The sequence below is a fragment of the Podarcis vaucheri genome, assembly GCF_965113315.1.
Source record: "Podarcis vaucheri genome assembly, chromosome: 2".
Lineage (NCBI taxonomy): Eukaryota > Metazoa > Chordata > Lepidosauria > Squamata > Lacertidae > Podarcis > Podarcis vaucheri.
The window spans coordinates 110301918-110319940 of NC_138760.1; the positions used below are offsets into that span (position 1 = coordinate 110301918).

At 43.0% G+C, this 18023-nt stretch overlaps 1 protein-coding gene across 3 annotated transcripts in view; it reads right to left on the minus strand.

Moving 5' to 3' along the window:
* Positions 1–18023, minus strand: part of PXK (PX domain containing serine/threonine kinase like) — a 47767-nt gene that overhangs the window by 12792 nt on the left and 16952 nt on the right. For all 3 annotated transcript variants that reach the window (XM_082210919.1, XM_082210917.1, XM_082210918.1), the window contains exons 4-12: positions 11946–12132; positions 9022–9099; positions 7221–7294; positions 5547–5621; positions 3870–3974; positions 2949–3050; positions 1833–1994; positions 431–548; positions 226–304 (exon numbers count right to left, since the gene is read on the minus strand). In XM_082210919.1, the coding sequence (XP_082067045.1) occupies positions 226–304; positions 431–548; positions 1833–1994; positions 2949–3050; positions 3870–3974; positions 5547–5621; positions 7221–7294; positions 9022–9099; positions 11946–12132 (980 nt within the window). The remainder of the gene's footprint in view (positions 1–225; positions 305–430; positions 549–1832; positions 1995–2948; positions 3051–3869; positions 3975–5546; positions 5622–7220; positions 7295–9021; positions 9100–11945; positions 12133–18023) is intronic.

Sequence of the window (18023 nt, forward strand, 5' to 3'; positions counted from 1 at the left end):
TGACTCAAAAAGGCGCCCAACTGTATCCAGATAGACAAAAACCTGCTCCGTGATCCCAGGAACCACCACACAAAATGTGGTGGCGGCATCCGAATGCACAGCGGAAAAAAGCAACTTTCAAAACTATACAGCGGATGTTCAAACATGTGGTTCCATAACCAAGTGAGTCACTTGAAGCCAGTTAGGAGTGACTAGCCTGTACAGAGTGAACAGATAGGGACTTACGGCATTTGTAGGAGCCGGGAGACTGTAGGCATGCCGTTCTTCATGGCTTCGGGAGAAATAATGGATTCCAGTACAGTTACTGAAGGGGTGAGAAATACAGAAGCTAAGTTGAAGGTGAGAATTGTAGAAGCTCATGAAAGAAATGCAAACAATCCGAGTTTCCGCTTGAACTAGGCTGAAATGTTGCTTCGAGCATTTCACTCACCTACAGATGTGGATGGTGCAGGGGGGAAGCTGTCCACTGGAACAGAGTCTGGAGGTCTCCCGTAGGTCATTTCGTACAGTAAGTGACCAAAGCAATGCACATCAACACTTTCTAAAGTCTGCGAAAAGAAATGGGAGGGAGAGACAGCTTGCTTAAAATATCGATGTGATTATCACGTGAACCCTACTCTCCATTGGCATCAGCGATCCTGCACATGTAACAAATGTTTACTTCCTGCGTGTACTTGCTGCAAAATGAATAACAGCCAACAGCAAGCATGAATTACATGAATTAAGGCTATATTCCTATACACACTTACCTGGGAATCTGTCCCATTGTACTCAACAGGACTTGCTTCTGAGCAGGCATGGGTTAAGATCGAGCCACAGGAGGATTAGCAAGTTTAGGGAACTGTGATTTGGGACAGACACAAAACAGCCTCTCTGCTGACTGCTTATATTGCAAGCTCATGTCTCGAGCAAACTCAAAACAACTAGGTAACAATATTTGAAAGCAGCAAGATCCAACTTGTTCTACAAGGTATTTTCAGGACTACCAATATGGCAGAGATCCCATCAGATAAGTGATGCTAAGTATGACATTATAATAGAGAGAGGAGCTTTTCCAAGTGATAAAACAAGACCCCACCCCCTCCAGGATAATCCATCGGTACTCTGCTCACAAGTTTACAGCACCAGTACTACAATACAGTCATACCTTGGTTTTCAAATGCCTTGGGAGTCGAACGTTTTGGCTCCCAAACAATCAAAAACTGGAAGTGATTGTTCCAGTTTCTGAATGTTCTCTGGAACCTGAACATACGACGTGACTTCCGCGACTTCTGATTGGCTGCAGGAGCTTCCTGCAGCCAATCAGAAGCAGCGCCTTGGTTTCCGAACGATTTGGATGTCAAACGGATTTCCAGAACGGATTCCATTCGACTTCCAAGGTACCACTGTATGTGGTATTCACAAATGCCCTTCTTTGGCGAAAAGACACTGTAGCAAAGGAGTAGCAACTGTACATTTATTGTGCAATATAATATTTATCTGAAAAAGCCAACTATGTACTGCAAGGTTTCAGCATTTCAGAGTTGGCTTATTGTTCTCCCTCTCCCTCTAGCAAAACAAAACCAGAACAAGTCAGGGGTTTCTCCCTTCTGATTTTTGGTGCCACCCTCCATTTCTCCTCCTCTTTCTTCCCAGAAAAAGAAGTGCTAACTAGCTCTTGTAACAAAACAAAACAAAAAACAACACATATTGCTGTGTTTCCAAACATCCTTTAAACATCTTTCTATTAAGCTTCTCTCATAGCATAGCTTTTCTTTTTAAATAAGGTGACTATTTCAACGTATGACATCTATAATAGATTCCCATGCACACAGATGCTTGCCTCGACGTACATTAATTTTGCGGAACTGTGTGAAGTAGGACCGGTAGAAGGAGGGGAGCCCCAGCAGCGAATTCTCCAAATCCAGTAACCTGCATGTGTCCCCGTCCATCATGACATTGGAAGCATGGAGGTGGCCGTACGGAAATCCTTTTTCGTGCAAGAACTTTAAGACCTGGGAGACCAAGCACACAGATGTTTTAGTTTGAGGAAATTAATTCCCTTGGCAAGATCTATTAAATGCCTGTCCAAGGATGTATCCCACACATTCCAAAGGGCATTAATTGGGGGCTTTCGTTCTGTGATGGGTACAAGCCCTATTCACACTTCCCCTGCCCAACCGCCTTTGATGCTTCTGTTATTACTATCCAATAGCCCTTCCTCTCCCCTTTCAGATGCCACACCTCAGTTTCTTCCCATTCTGTCAATAATTTGCTTAAATACCTTCCCTCCCTTCTCAAGCCACCTCGAACTCATAAGGTGCACACCTGCATTTTGTGGGATGTGATCCACGGGTAGCAGTCAAGTACAACATTCCTTGTTTTCCTAGAGTGGACATCCAAGGGAATGTTTGGTCCAGCCAGTTGAAACTTCCTGTTCCTCCTGGCCTGGAGCATCCTTCCTCTTGGATGTGACCAGAGGTGGGCATGACCTTACCTGTCCAGGTAACAAAAGGACGAGTCACGCAGCTCCCACCCACCCCTTTTTTCTCTTTCTCCTTTTGTCTGCTTCCAGCTAGGACTGCTCTGTTGGCTTGCAGCCAACAGCAGCGCAGGGACTGTCCCCCATATGGGGTAAATCCACATGTTGCTATTTGTAACTTTAAGTCTGCCTTCAGGATTCATACTGTGTACTGCCTGAATGTGAGTAAACTTACTTTTTGTTGACTAAGAATAGGATTGTGGCGTCTTTATTCTTTTAAGAGGGATTCAAGGCAACGTACCAGGAACGTACAATTCAATCTGCGGCAGATTGAATGGCATAATAGTAAGAGGTTCTAACGAGCCTGCAACCAGCTTTCTGCTGTGTGCAAGAAGGGGAATGTAACTCTGCTACTGTTTAGAACTTCAAGTGGATTGTCTGCCTTAACAGCAAATCTACTTTAGACAATTAAAAAAAAATCCTGTACCTCTAGAATTTGTCTGCCAAACGTTTTAATTTGCTGAAGTTCAAGACCCTGAATTTTCTTCGGGTTGCAGTACTTCTTCAGAAATGGATCTTTTGGCTTCGCCTGTAATAATCGTAACAGCAATGTTGTTTTTAATATCAAACATCACAGAAGTTATCACATCAGAGCAAGGCATTTCAATTCTTAAAAAGTTTTTTTTCCCTTGCATGCACTAAGAAAATATTAGGGCAGGTCCCTGATTAAAGAAATATTTAGGCAATTAATCACATGAGCTGTAGTCTAAGGGTTGTGTCCAATGATAGTCCTGCTAAGAGTAGACCTAATGAAATTAATGGACAACTTGGGTGCATCATTTCAATTGATCCACTCTCGAGTAGAACGTGAGTTGGAGACAATCCTAAGTAATTACATTTGCATGTGAGTAAAATAATAGTTCTGAAGAAAGGCATCGTTTTCCTTGATTTTAGATGCAGGTCTTATAGCAGGCAACATCTTAGAAGAGGAACACCCCACTCACCTTGTGTGTGAGAAAGAAAAGTTGAAAATGCCAAAAATGCCTCTTAGTTTGGTGCCTGGTGCTTATAAGAACGTTGTTAAAAAGAATGTATACACCATACTATGTTGTAAAAATTTGCTGTCCAGTTATTAGGTATATTATATATCATGCAAGCAAAATGGTTCTTTAGATTTATTCAATGTTGCAGACCTAAAACATATATTATATATCATGCAAGCAAAATGGTTCTTTAGATTTATTCAATGTTGCAGACCTAAAACATATATTATATATCATGCAAGCAAAATGGTTCTTTAGATTTATTCAATGTTGCAGACCTAAAACATACGCTCTGCAAATACATCAAGTCCACATTACTTATGTACCTTGAAAACATTACGCCTCGAGAGCATACTTAACCCTACCTTATATATCAGGTCTTTGAGTGTTCCTTTTTCGCTGAAGGGTCTTATTACTAGTGCAGAAGATTCATTGGCCATTGCAAAAGTGACTTTGTAAATATAGGGATGCTGTTTTTTAAAAAAGGAGAGAACACATTTAAGTTTTCTAACATTCTGATCCTAAGTCCCACCAAGTTTGACGTGCAAGTACGGCCTTCACAGTGATCTAAACCAATGATGGGGAATATAGAGTCCTTTCAACCTCATGGTCAAGAACATCTGGAAGGCACCAAGCTAGGGGAAGGGATGATTAAGATGACAGTCCGAACGGGGCTTTACTCGGCCAGTCTGTTGCTCTATAAAACACCCCTGATTTTGTTGAACATTCATTGGACCAAACACGACTCACTCTTTCACATGACCAAGTTCCAGGCACATTCTGCACACGGTAAGTCAAGAAGATTGTTGCATGATCAGTCCCCCCCCCCCCCAGTATGCAGCAAACACCAAAGCCTGCTCAAAAGAGTGAGAGATGTCCTGGCAAAAACACTGCCGTGTGTTCTAGAGAAATCTGTGCACGGCCAATTGCTCACATTTAAAGGATTAGCGTTTCCCAGCAGAGACCTTTACTTTTGTTTAAATTTTGAACATGACAATCAGGTTTTTTTGTGGCAACTCTGAAATGTGTTTGTTTACAGGGATAAACAACACCATCAGGAGCTTCTATTGCGTTGTAAATAAGTACCTAACGCCTAAAGTGATAAAAGAGAAGGGCATACAAGGTTACTACGGCACATGGTGTTTGGGATGAAACCATGACGGTAGTTCATTTGTTTGCACAAATTAGCTCACAAATAAACTCGTTTTGTTCCTGCAGAGCTTATGGTTGCACACCTCATTTTACCAGATCCACACAGTTAAAATCCCCATTAACACAGTGGGGCTTGCTTTTGAATAAGCATGCACAAGTCTTCAATGCAGCTTTTTTTAATGGCTACTAGCCAAGATGGCTATGTTTCACTTTCACTGCTGAAAGGCAGAATTGCCAGTTGCTGGAGATCCCAAATGGGGAGAGAAATGAACTTTTACTGCCTCCCCCTTCCTCCCCTCTCTCTTCCGACTTCTCTTTTCCCTCAACCCCTTATTGCCTATAACAGAAACGTCTCACTCTCTGAATATGATGGAGTTTACAACTTGAAAACAGGGACTCTGTATGTTCTACTGCAGGCTTCCTCAACCTCGGCCCTCCAGGTGTTTTTGGCCTACAACTCCCATGACCCCTAGCTAGCAGGACCAGTGGTCAGGGATGATGGGAATTGTAGTCTCAAAACATCTGGAGGGCTGAGGTTGAGGAAGCCTGTTCTACTGTTACCCAAGAAAATATTGCAATAAAAACATATTTTAAATAAAACATGCAAGAAACAAAACCTGCAATAAAATGTATTTCTTTTATTTACTTAACAAAAAGAGAGTGCTCAAAATAAACTCCTAGCCGGCTGTGACAGGTTCACAGCTAATGAAAAGCACTTTAAACGTCCATCCAGTTTAAGAACGATGCATGGGTGATAGGGAGCCCAAGGGCCAAGCTTTGAACTCAAGATGGGATACGGTCACCTCTGTGCACTACTGACTTTTGTGAAGTTTTGTGTTGGACCAAGGAAAGTATGTGGATTAAAAGTAACAATTAAAGAAACTACTCACAGAACAAGAAGAAAGAAGTTTCACAGCGCACTGAAGATCTTTGTCGGACAGGTACTTGTCAGGGCCCAGGTCAGCCTGGAAATACAACGACTACGTTACTCAAAATGACAAAAAAACAAACAAAACACCACACGCTGATTAAAAGAACAGGCACACACTGTCACTGAAGCACCACAATGGCAGCCAGTACAGTAACCTCCAGATGCCATTGGACTTCCAACTCCTATGAACTCTAACCAGCAGAGGGATATTGCAAGTTGTTGTCAGCAACATCTGGAAGGCCCACAGCGACTACATCTGAAGCACTGCTCTTCCTGCATTTTCTGAAGAGCTTCACCCGTCCCCCCCCCAGCCCTCTTTTACAGCATGGAGCAGCACAACACTGACCACAACCTACTGCTTTTCCATTGAATCACCACACTGGCCATGCCACTGCTGCCACCTCCTGGGTACCACTGCCCAAGAATCATAAAGATGGTGTTAGTGGTCCTAAGAATCCTTCCCCCCCCCCGCGCCCCCCAACCAGGTATAATGGTTGGGGGAGAATTTCACTTAAACATGCAAGTATGGACATATAAGCATCCTTAAAGGTAAAGGACCCCTGACAGCTAAGTCTAGTCACAGATGACTCTGGGGTTGCGGCGTTCATCTCACTTTACTGGCCAAGGGAGCCGCCGTTTGTCCACAGACAGTTTTTCCGGGTCATGTGGCCAGCATGACTAAGCTGCTTTTGACGAAACCAGAGCAGCACACGGAAACACTGATTACCCTCCCGCCAGAGCGGTACCTATTTATCTACTTGCACTTGGATGTGCTTTCGAACAGCTAGGTTGGCAGGAGCAGGGACCGAGCAAGGGGAGCTCACCCCGCCGCGGGGATTCGAACTGCCGACCTTCTGATTGCCAAGTCCTAGGCTCTGTGGTTTAACCCACAGCTCCACCTGCGTCCGGCCCTGGGCCCAGCCTGCTCTGCATAGAATTCCAGAGTTGGAAGGGAGCCAGGCTCATCTAGCCCAACCCACACAGCAATGCAGGAATATGCTGCCGTCCCATATGGGGATCAAACCTGCAACCTTAGCATTATCAGCACCACGCTCTAGCCAACTGAGCTTATAAGACGATTGTTGCGAATACAGTATGCCCAGTTGCCACTAAATGATGTCTCACAATAGGCCTCATCTTCCTTCCCTTCTCATCTCTCGTGTTTACTTTTAGGACCCATCTGCGCTATTAGGAGGGGTGGGTGTCATAGAAGCGCACTTCTTTTGTCATCTTGGCTCCTGTGCTGAGTAACTGCTTCCATGATTCAAAGTCTTGGTTACAAGGCTGCTTGAGCCATTGATGGACATTGAAGGCAAAAGGCCAGAGCTGAAAGATATCTCTGTATTAACCCTATAAGATTTGTTTTGCTGTCCCCCAGAGGCTGGTGGGCTGTATGAGTCGCAGATTGCATGAGCCTTGGCAGAGATCTCTGCTGGGGTCTCATGCTGGTTGTCTGCTCTAGCCCAGTTTATGTCATGATACTCCTACAGATTCACAGTATCTTCACTACAGACAAAGTGGGCGGTTACTAAAAACTGCATTATGTATAAGTGCGGTGAAAAAGGAAGAAATTCGGGAAATGCTGCCAACCCCCTTGGAAGAGATGACAGAACTTCCCAAAAGTGAAACTTGCCCAGCTCAATGCTAGCCGCTCCTTTGGTTGATTTTTAATCTTCATTAAGAAATATTTCTTACGCATCCTCCACCCTAAAAAAAAGAAAACGGCCACGTGATTACCAATAGTTTGAAGTTGCCAAATCAGGGTTTTCATTTTCTACACAAGCCACCTTCAGATAAGCAGATTGGCCAGGCGTGCACCCAACATGACCCCAATTCTCCTGCAGCATTCTGCGTTTTCTATAAACACCAATTAGTTCGGAAAGTCTCTTCCAATACGACCTCATTGTTTCACTGTCTCAAATGAAAAGGAAAGGGAGTTTTCACTATCAACTGTACAAATGCACTATTGCATTAAATTGTGTGGATGTGGGTGGTCCTTAAAAATTAATATTTTGATTACTTGTGTTACGGGCTGATTCATGACTGTTCTCCCCAGTGCTTTTTTTCGGGGGGGGGGGGCACAGGGGTATGCATACCCCTAAGCATTTTGTGAATCTTTGTGCTTTTGTCCATTTACTGTGTTTATTTTTCCCAATTTGAAAAAATTGTGATTTTCTTGAGTCAAAATGAGAGCACCCCTAAACATTTTTTTAAAGAAAAAAACTGGTTCTCTCTAAATAGTCTGAAGTGGGACACGCCTACATATAAACTCACTTCCACCTTTCAAAAGCCACTTTTGGAAACTATCTTTCAAGCCTTACTTTCCTCGTCTACAACAGAAAACGCAAAGAACCGGAAGTTTACATGAAACAAACTTTCTAATTCATTTTCAAGTTTTAAATGTAAATATAGAGGTGTGTGCATGGAATGTTCATTTGAATAAAATTTAAGTATAACAGAGGGAGGGAGGAAGTCTGTCTCTTGAAAAGGCCCTCAAACTGTAGCAGTGTTCTGATAAAAAGGTAAAGGGACCCCTGACCATTAGGTCCAGTTGTGGCCGACTCTGGGGTTGCGGCGCTCATCTCGCTTTACTGGCTGAGGGAGCCGGTGTACAGTTTCCGGGTCATGTGGCCAGCATGACTAAGCCGCTTCTGGCGAACAGAGCAGTGCACGGAAATGCCGTTTATCTTCCCGCCAGAGTAGTACCTATTTATCTATTTGCACTTTGAGGTGATTTCGAACTTCTAGGTTGGCAGAACTACCGCAGTGTTCTGATACACAGCGGTGAATGTCTAGTAAACAGGGGGAACCAATCCAGAAACACATCAGGGTCCACAGTTTGATCCATAGCTGTCAACTTTTCCCTTTTCTTCCAAGGAATCCTATTAGGAATAAGGGAATTTCCCTTAAAAAAAGGGAAACGTTGACAGCTATGGTTTGATTATCATCACCAACTTAATATATGACACAAGTATTAAATGGTCAAGGCTTAATGGTCAAGGGGACATGGCACATGAAAAGGACCTAGATTCAGTCTCTGCCATTACCACTTAGAAGGCTGGGAAAAGCTTTTACGGAAGGCTAAACTAGAAGAGGACTAAATTAGCAACTGCATGATTATTATTTTTTAAGTAAACAGAAGGCATAGAGGGGGGCCATCTGGATCAAGACTAGGAGGGAAGGGTAGAGGAATTTAACCCTGCCATCTGATCCTTGTTTACATTGCAAAGAATGCTTCCACTAGTGCAATCGGACCACGGCAGAGAACAAAATCCCTCTTCATGCCTGATATTTTGCATGAAGGTATCATGTCTAGGTGTCATGTCTGCTGCTGCTGCTATTCAGAGGACACTCAATTGGGTTGGATAAGCCAACAGCACATTTCTGTGGTTTGTGGCGCAATCGCTTTACCTAGCGAGCAAAAAAACTCTTACCGATATCCTTTAGCGGTTCCACCACTTCCCACTTTGGCTCTGACCGAAAGAACATCGAAACGTGCTGTAAGGCAATCTCTGCAAAGAGAATTTTGGGTGGCCGTTAGGTACACATATTAACAAGGGTCAGTGGTGAAGCTGTTACCTTATAACGTTTTGCACAAGAGAGGGCGTCTCCTCAGAGGGTTCTTTCCCACTCTAGTTCAACTGAAGTACACACACTTCCCGGGATTTTATTTAAAACCATAGGACTAGGCACCACAAAGTAATTATTTTATATGGGTATTTATAGAGGCTATTGGTAGGCTTCCATGAGGGCAAAACTCAGCAAAGACTAAAACACTCGATTTAAGAAGAGGAGTCCCTAGATCAGGAGTGAGGAACCTGTGGTCCTCTAGCTATTGTTGGACTACAACTCCCATCAGTCCCAGAGAGAATGGATGATTGACAGGGATGGTGGGAGCTGGAGTTCAATAATATCTGGAGAGTCACAGGTTCCCCATCCCTGCCCCAGATAAAATAATTTTTCTCTCAAGGTAGCCTGGCGTTGAAATCAGGAACAGCAATCCTAATTGTCAACATCTAACAACCCTGGTAGGTTTGTTTGTGAGGCCCTCTCAGAGGTCCAGAGAGGCCTAGGTCATTTCAGGCTTTTGAGGTCCTTAGCAACAACAACAACAACAACAACAACAACAACAACAACAACAACATGACATATGGAAATAAAATAAGACACCAAAATATTATGCCACTAGAACAGATAGATTTTAAATATTCATAAATGTTAACAAAACCTTTTTCAAGTAACAACAACAAAAAAGTTTTTTATCATGTCACATCTTTTTTTGCTTAAATTTGCAGGTCTAAACGACATGTGTGTGTCTGATGCTCACAAAAACAAGTTGTGAAACTTATCAAATGCCCCAAAGTCAACAAGTTTCTAAATCTGAGGCTCTGGCCAAATAACCCTGCCCTTCTTGACTGGCCCTTGTCTGAGTTGGGGGGTGAGGGGCCCACTGAAAAAAGGACACAAGCATCTGTATAATGTGTGAAATCAGATGTGCTGAATAAAAACATATATTTGACTTCTGAAGTAAGAGTCAACCAAGGATGCTGTAATCTCTTTAGAAGTCTCTCTTATGTACAAGGACATTGTTAAGCCTACAAAAAGGATATTCTCTGTCATTTGTCTGGAATATTTGGTATTCGATACATTTCCTTTCATGCGTGCACACGCACACAAAATGGCCATGTATCTAGTTTACAGTTTTCTATGAAGACAAATATTCTGTGAATCAGCACGGAAGGTTGCATCACAGTAGGCAGCAAGAAGCCGAGGAAATCAAAAGTTAAAAACAACATTCCATTCTCACGTTGCCCCACTGTGCTCAGGTGTTTCATCTCTAAGGATGAAAGAAGTGCGCAGTGGGAGATGAGGCCTTGAGCTGTGAAATGTTTAAGCAGAAGAGCCTAACAAGGACACGGCAGCTACTGCAGCAGGCATTTCCATGAGCTGGTGGGCTGAAGAAAGAACAGGACGCTTTTCAGTTCCTTAGTTTAGATTTCAAATGTATGGGGGGTCTCTTGCTGTAGTCCTAATATTCCCTCAGATAAATAAGGGGGGGGGGAGAGCTGTGAAAGTCTGGCTAAGTAATCATGAAATGCAAAATACTACCCATACCCAAAGCCTGCTTGCACCCACAGAAGATGAGCAAATCTTGGGCAGAAGAGTTGCAGAGGCAGGACTCCCAATAACACTTAGAACACAAATTGCCGGTGAAGTTTCTCAGTGTTGCAGAAGGCCCTTTTCTGCTGAAGAAAACAATGGCCTGGTTCACATATCATTACGATAAGCCATGGTTCATGTTGTCCAAACCAGGGTTCATAGTTTATTCCTCTCCTAACAAACCACAGGCAGTAGCCAAACCGATGACACAAGAAGCCAAAGGCTGTGCTTTTGAATCTGCTTTAGATGGACAGCCACTTGCTGTGTCATCCATACATGGAACAACTTGGTGGAAATAAGCCAACTTCAAACCATAGTATATATGCAGCAGTATTATTATTATTATCCTCCTCATCATCACCATCTCTTTTTTGATGCAAATGGTTGATCTGCTTCAATGGCCTATTGAACGCTCTGGTCCTAGGTGTGCAACACTCTTATACGATGGCTTCATGAAGGACCTAGATGTTATAACCATTGGTTCAGCTGCTCCAGAGTCAAAATACAGACTTGTAAAACGATCAGCTAAAGCGCTATGGTCCAATAGGGGCTGAAATCCAGGGCAAACATGTTGCTGAATTGTACTAACATTATGGGGTTGTTGTTGTTGTTTACAGAGCTTCTCATTTTAAAGCCACTTTTCTTTTTTAAAACAGAGAGCTGCATGTATAAATGCTTTTGCTTTGAACTGCTCATCACTTCCTTCAGGAAATACATCAAAACTATATTGCCCGGCTGTGACATGCACCACTTTCAAGTTCCCAGTCTCCTGAATTCAAAAGATGTCTCAAGTATTCTGAGGCTGCAATCCTGAACTCAGTTTTAAACACTTTTACAAGGCAATCCTATGCATGTCTACTAAGTAAGTACCGGCCTTAAGAAGAGAATTTCAGTGTCCCAAGCTTGGGACCCCTAGACTGCAGTCCATGACAGTAAGTTCAGCCTTCCTCCACCCGTATTATCCCCTCCTCTCTTTGACAAGGATGCACAGATTTCAGCTGTTTCAAGCCCTTTCAACTGTTTCAAGCCCTTGCACCATTATGGAAGAAGGGTAACTCCTTAGGAGCTATAGTGGGCAATGTGGATTGCTCCTCCAACCCCAAAAAAGGAGAAGGGTGAAGTCCTCCTGCCTTAACTGTTGGGCTGAAGGACTTTCCAATGAAAACAAGCAATGAAATTTCCAAAATAGCCTACTTACCAGTGTAGTTTACAGAGTAATTGTTTGGATCCAAAAATTTCTTTACCAATTCACAGTTGGACAGAATGTGATTGGAAGTAATTGCATTGAGATAGTTCTGGAGTCCTTTCTGTCTTTCAGCTATGAATTCACGATCCATATTTCCAATCAACTTTTTGGGAGGAAGAGGTAGACTGAGAGCAGATATCTTCAAAAACAAAAGTTGCAGAACAGGTACAATGTAAGAGAAGTGCAGAAGTTACTATAAAAATTCCATTAAGTGGTCGGTTTCCATTCAATTAAACAGCCTCATGTACTTCCCTTCCCCCAGAGGAGCGACAGAGACTTTCACTTCTATATTTGATTTACCACTGCTTAGGGTTAGTTATGAACCCTAATCTTGGCTATACTTGGTTGAAACAAGTCCACTTCATAACCCATTGTTTGAAGTTGGCTTGTTTAATGCAAACCATAATTCGGATTAACCAGGGTTTATTGAGCTCAGATGAAATGCTGGTCAAAAACAGAAGCAAAAGCCCTTTTTGCTCCAAGCATCGCCAGAGGAGAAGAAGAGAAAGAGGAGCTCCCTGCAGCTCATTCCCATCACGGTATACTATAGCAAGCGATGCTTTTATCATGACATTCAAACACAACCGCTGACATGTAACTGAAATTTGGTCATTAACAAAACCAGACCAGAGGGAATTAAGCAACCCTGAGTATTTACCCAGAAATACCTGGGTATGTACCCAGATTAGTTAATAATAACACCAGTAAAATTACAGTAAAAACATAATGGGGGGGACCCCAATTTAAAATACAGGTTAAAATGCAGTTTGAAATGCAGCCTCATTTTAAAAGTAGCCCATAGATCAAAACCACAAGGGGAGGGAAACATAAGGGTCAGACCGTGTCCAAACCAAAGGCCAGGCAGAACAGCTCTGTCTTGCAGGCCCTGCGGAAAGATGTAAAGTCCCGCAGGGCCTTAGTCTCTTGTGATAGAGCGTTCCACCAAGTTGGGGCCAGTACTGAAAAGGCCCTGGCCCTAGTTGAGACCAATCTAACCACCTTGCGACTTGGGACCTCCAAAATGTTATTCCTAAATACACTAAAAGGCCTGGTTTGGATGTCAAAGCACAGTTAAAAACAAACCATAGTTTGATGCAAATGAGCAGCCCGCTTATGCAAGCTGTTGAAACGTTCTTGCTCTGCTCATCCCACGCTCGTACTGCTGTAGGACTGCAGAGAAACAAGGCAGAGTTTGGCTTGCCATGATGTCTGAACCCAGGTTTATGGCTTCTTGCCCCCCTGCAAACACACCACAAGCAGTAAGCCGAGCACAGACCTTGGCTACCTGCTCCAACCACCTGGCACAACCACCACCAGGATTCAAAAGATAGTTGTTGTTTTGTGTGTGTGTGTGTACATATAGAACGTTTTTCAGCCTCAATAACTCTGAAGAAGTGTAGAACAGTCTACAACAGCCTTTCTCAACCCGTGGGTCCCCAGATGTTGTTGAACTACAACTCCCATCATCCCTAACTAGCAAGGCCAGAGCTCAGGGTTGAAGGGTGTTGTAGTCCAACAACATCTGGGGACCCACAGCTTGAGAACCACTGGTCTACAACATCCATAAATAAGCACAACAAGATAAAATATCAGCATCTCAAACATAATGGCAAACAGACAACAGCAGCGGCTGGAACAATTCAATTCTCCTAGAAAGGCTGAAAAAAAGAGGGCAGGTTTCACCACCTGCTGTTTTGTAGTCCTTTGCTTCTAGGAGTTTGAACCATGTCCAGCAAAAGAAATGCCCCACCACAAGATGACCCAACACACAGAAGTCAGTGATTCTGATTAAAGCTTTATAATAATCCACTAGCCAAAGAAAGTACAGTTTTAAGACTGACAGCATGGTATCTCAATGGCAAAACCTTTCTCGGGAAACAGAAAGAGGATGGACTGCGAGAGTCGTCATTTCATTTTGCAACGGAAATTACAAAACGCCTTCCCGGCCTGAACGGAATTTGATTCTTGCTCTTCGTGCAAAAAGCAAAGGGTCAAAGATCCTACAGTTCCCAGGGCAAACAAGAAGTGCTAAGGTCAGAATGCACTGCTACCTATTTATGCCATCCCAGTGTTGCACAATATGTCTGCCTGCCTAAATGACGTTGGCAATATTTACAATGCCAGGGCAATGAAGTGGAAGTATCTCAGATGCTTAAAAAAAAAAAAAGTTGTCTCCAAGATGAACATAATTCAAAATTTTGTATAAGACACCTAAGGAGAATCAGCAGAGTGTTGTGGGGGGCCCTAGACAGTTGCCCGAGTGGTTCCCCCTTATTTTTTGTTTGTTTAAACTTGTTTTTTTATGTGCTGTTTTTCGAAGAATTATCAGTCCATACCGAGGAAACAGGAAGGAAGGTTCACAATATTAGTAAGTACCACAGAATTGCTTCTTCCTTCCCCAGAAAAACTTTTGCTGAGCTCATTCACTTCTCAGGCAGTGATTTACTATCACCATCCTGCTGAACTGACACATATATTACAGTCTGCTTTGCAATGAAGACTTTGGCTTGTCAAACAGATCCCCCCCCCTTTTTTTAATCTACTGCCATTACTGTTTTAACCAGTGGTTAACTTGCTGGTTTTATCTTCTTTTGTGTTTTATAGGACTGAGCTACGCTGTATTTTATCTTGTTTCGTTGTTATAACTGCCTCGAGCCACAGTGTGTCAAAAGACAGGATATGAATGTAAATAAAGTGATCCTTGAATGTGAAAATGCAAAGTGCTGATCTTTAAAACCACCCTGGAGACAGCAGTATTTTGAAATACAAGCCATCTCTTCACATCAGTATAGAAAAAGAATCAATATTATATATGAAATCCATTTTAAGGGCTTAATATGAATGGACTTCTCTCCAATAGTCTATTGTACTGAAAATTTGGTACACCACACACAGAGAACAGGCACAAGGTAGTCATTGTAGTTCTACTGGCTTGTTTTGTTGGAATCATCAGGGTAGGGCTTTGCCGAATGAGGAGGGGCCCCCAACATAGCCCAGCTGGTTTACTACGTTTTGAAGCAATGTGAAATAATACTTAATTTCCCCCTAAAGGAGGAGGGCCCGATAAGATCATTATGCCTTGCTGCCAAAATTACTTAACTGCGCCATTTGTTTTGCATATTACTGTCCACGAGAATGCCTTAACAGAATTCTTGCTCCATTTGTATCTCACAGAGAATGCGAAGAGAGCTAAAGGGTCTGCTGAAACCCACTTGACAAAATTCTGCAATCACTAACGTCCCTCTTCTGCCTAGAAGTCACTGAACAGTTCTTTAACATACATCCTCTTCCCCTGTACTTTCCCACGCACGCTTAAAAAGAATTCAATGCTCTGGGAAAGGCACAAGCACACAGTAGCTGCAGTGTTTGAAAAATGAAGGAATGCTACTCAGCAGCAAGGAAATGCATCCCGCGATAAAACAGGACCAGAAAGTACTTCGGAAAGGAACAAAACGACTGAATACACTGCATAGTTCTTTTTAAAAGCACATTATGACTTCTGCTTTTGTAAGAAATAGACGTTTTGACCACAGAAGATGAATCAAGTTAAACTGAATGTCTGCCACTCTTCCCGTCTTCAATGGGCTGCACAAAACATTACTAGGAACAGTTTTTTCCATAGAGTACTTTAATACAGTGGCACCTCGGGTTAAGAACTTAATTCGTTCTGGAGGTCCATTCTTAACCTGAAACTGTTCTTAACTTGAGGTACCATTTTAGCTAATGGGGCCTCCCACTGCTGCCGCGCAATTTCTGTTCTCATCCTGAAGCAAAGTTCTTAACCCGAGGCACTATTTCTGGGTTAGCGGAGTCTGTAACCTGAAGCATCTGTAACCCGAGGTACCACTGTAGTTTGAATTAGCAGGTCTGTTTCTTCAGTCTGTACACCTTTGCCTGTTCAAACGTTTGTCTTTTCATTAGCCTGGTTCATTTGTCTTGTTTAAGTTCAGAATGTTTAACTATGGTTTAATGGATCAATGTCCCCTTCATGGATCGCTGCCTTGTCGTGGCGAAGGGGCTTGAATAACTCAGAGAAGCTATGAACTATGCCAAGCAGGGCACCCAAGATGAACAGGTCATAGTGGAGAGTTTTGACCAAACGTGATCCACCTGGAGGAGGAACCGGCAAGCCACTCCAGTATCCCTGCCAAGAAACAGGCATATAAAAGTTATGACGCTGGAAGATGAGCCCCTCAGGTCGGAAGGTGTCCAACATGCTACTGGGGAAGAGCGGAGGACAAGTACAAGTAGATCCAGAGCTGATGAAGCGGCTGGGCCAAAGCCGAAAGGACGCTCAGTTGCGGATATGCCTGGAAGCGAAAGGAAAGTCCAATGCTGCTGTAAAGAAAAATATTGCATAGGAACCTGGAATGTAAGAACCATGAACCTGGGTAAGTTGGATGTGGTCAAAAATGAGATGGCAAGAATAAATATTGACATCCTGGGCATCAGTGAACTAAAATGGACGGGAATGGGCGAATTCAGTTCGGATGACTATCATATCTACTACTGTGGGCAAGAAACCCATAAAAGAAATGGAGTGGCCCTCATAGTCAACAAAAGAGTGGCGAAAACTGTACTGGGATGCAATCTCAAAAATGATAGAATGATCTCGATACGAATCCAAGGCAGACGTTTTAACATCACAGTAATCCAAGTTTATGCACCAACTACTGGTGCTGAAGAAACTGAAATTGACCAATTCTATGAAGACTTACAAGACCTTATAGAAGTGACACCAACGAAGGATGTTCTTCTCATTATAGGGGATTGGAATGCTAAAGTAGGGAATCAAGAGATAAAAGGAACAACTGGCAAGTTTGCCCTTGGAGTTCAAAACGAAGCAGGGCAAAGACTAATAGAGTTCTGTCAAGAAAACAAGCTGGTCATCACAAACACGCTTTTCCAACAACACAAGAGACGACTCTACACATGGACATCACCAGATGGACAGCATCGAAATCAGATTGATTATATTCTCTGCAGCCAAAGATGGAGAAGCTCTATACAGTCAGCAAAAACAAGACCTGGAGCTGACTGTGGCTCAGATCATCACCTTCTTATAGCAAAATTCAAGCTTAAACTGAAGAAAGTAGGAAAAACCACTGGACCGGTAAGATACAATCTAAACCAAATCCCTTATGAATACACAGTGGAAGTGAGGAACAGGTTTAAGGATTTAGATTTGCTGGACAGAGAGAACTATGGGTGGAGGCTCGCAACATTATACAGGAGGCAGCAACTAAAACCATCCCAATGAAAAAGAAATGCAAGAAAGCAAAGGGGCTGTCCAACGAGACCTTACAAATAGCGGGAGAGAGAAGGCAAGCAAAATGCGAGGGAGATAGTGAAAGATACAGGAAATTGAATGCAGATTTCCAAAAAATAGCAAGGAGAGACAAGAAGGCCTTCTTAAACAAGCAATGCAAAGAAATAGAGGAAAACAACAGAATGGGAAGAACCAGAGATCTGTTCAAGAAAATTGGAGATATGAAAGGAACATTTCGTACAAAGATTACCATAATAAAGGACAAAAGTGGTAAGGACCTAACAGAAGCAGAAGACATCAAGAAGAGGTGGCAAGAATACACAGAGGAATTATACCAGAAGGGTATGGATGGCTCGTACACCCCAGGTAGTGTGGTTGCTGACCTTGAGCCAGACATCCTGGAGAGTGAAGTCAAATGGGCCTTAGAAAGCACTGCAAATAACAAGGCCAGTGGAAGTGATGGTATTCCAGCCGAACTATTTAAAATTTTAAAAGAAGATGCTGTTAAGGTGCTACACTCAATATGCCAGCAAGTTTGGAAAACTCAGCAGTGGCCAGAGGATTGGAGAAGATCAGTCTACATCCCAATCCCAAAGAAGGGCAGTGCCAAAGAATGCTCCAACTACCGCACAATTGCACTCATTTCACATGCTAGCAAGGTTATGCTTAAAATTCTACAAGGAAGGCTCAAGCAGTATATGGACCGAGAACTCCCAAAAGTGCAAGCTGGATTTAGAAGAGGCAGAGGAACCAGAGACCAA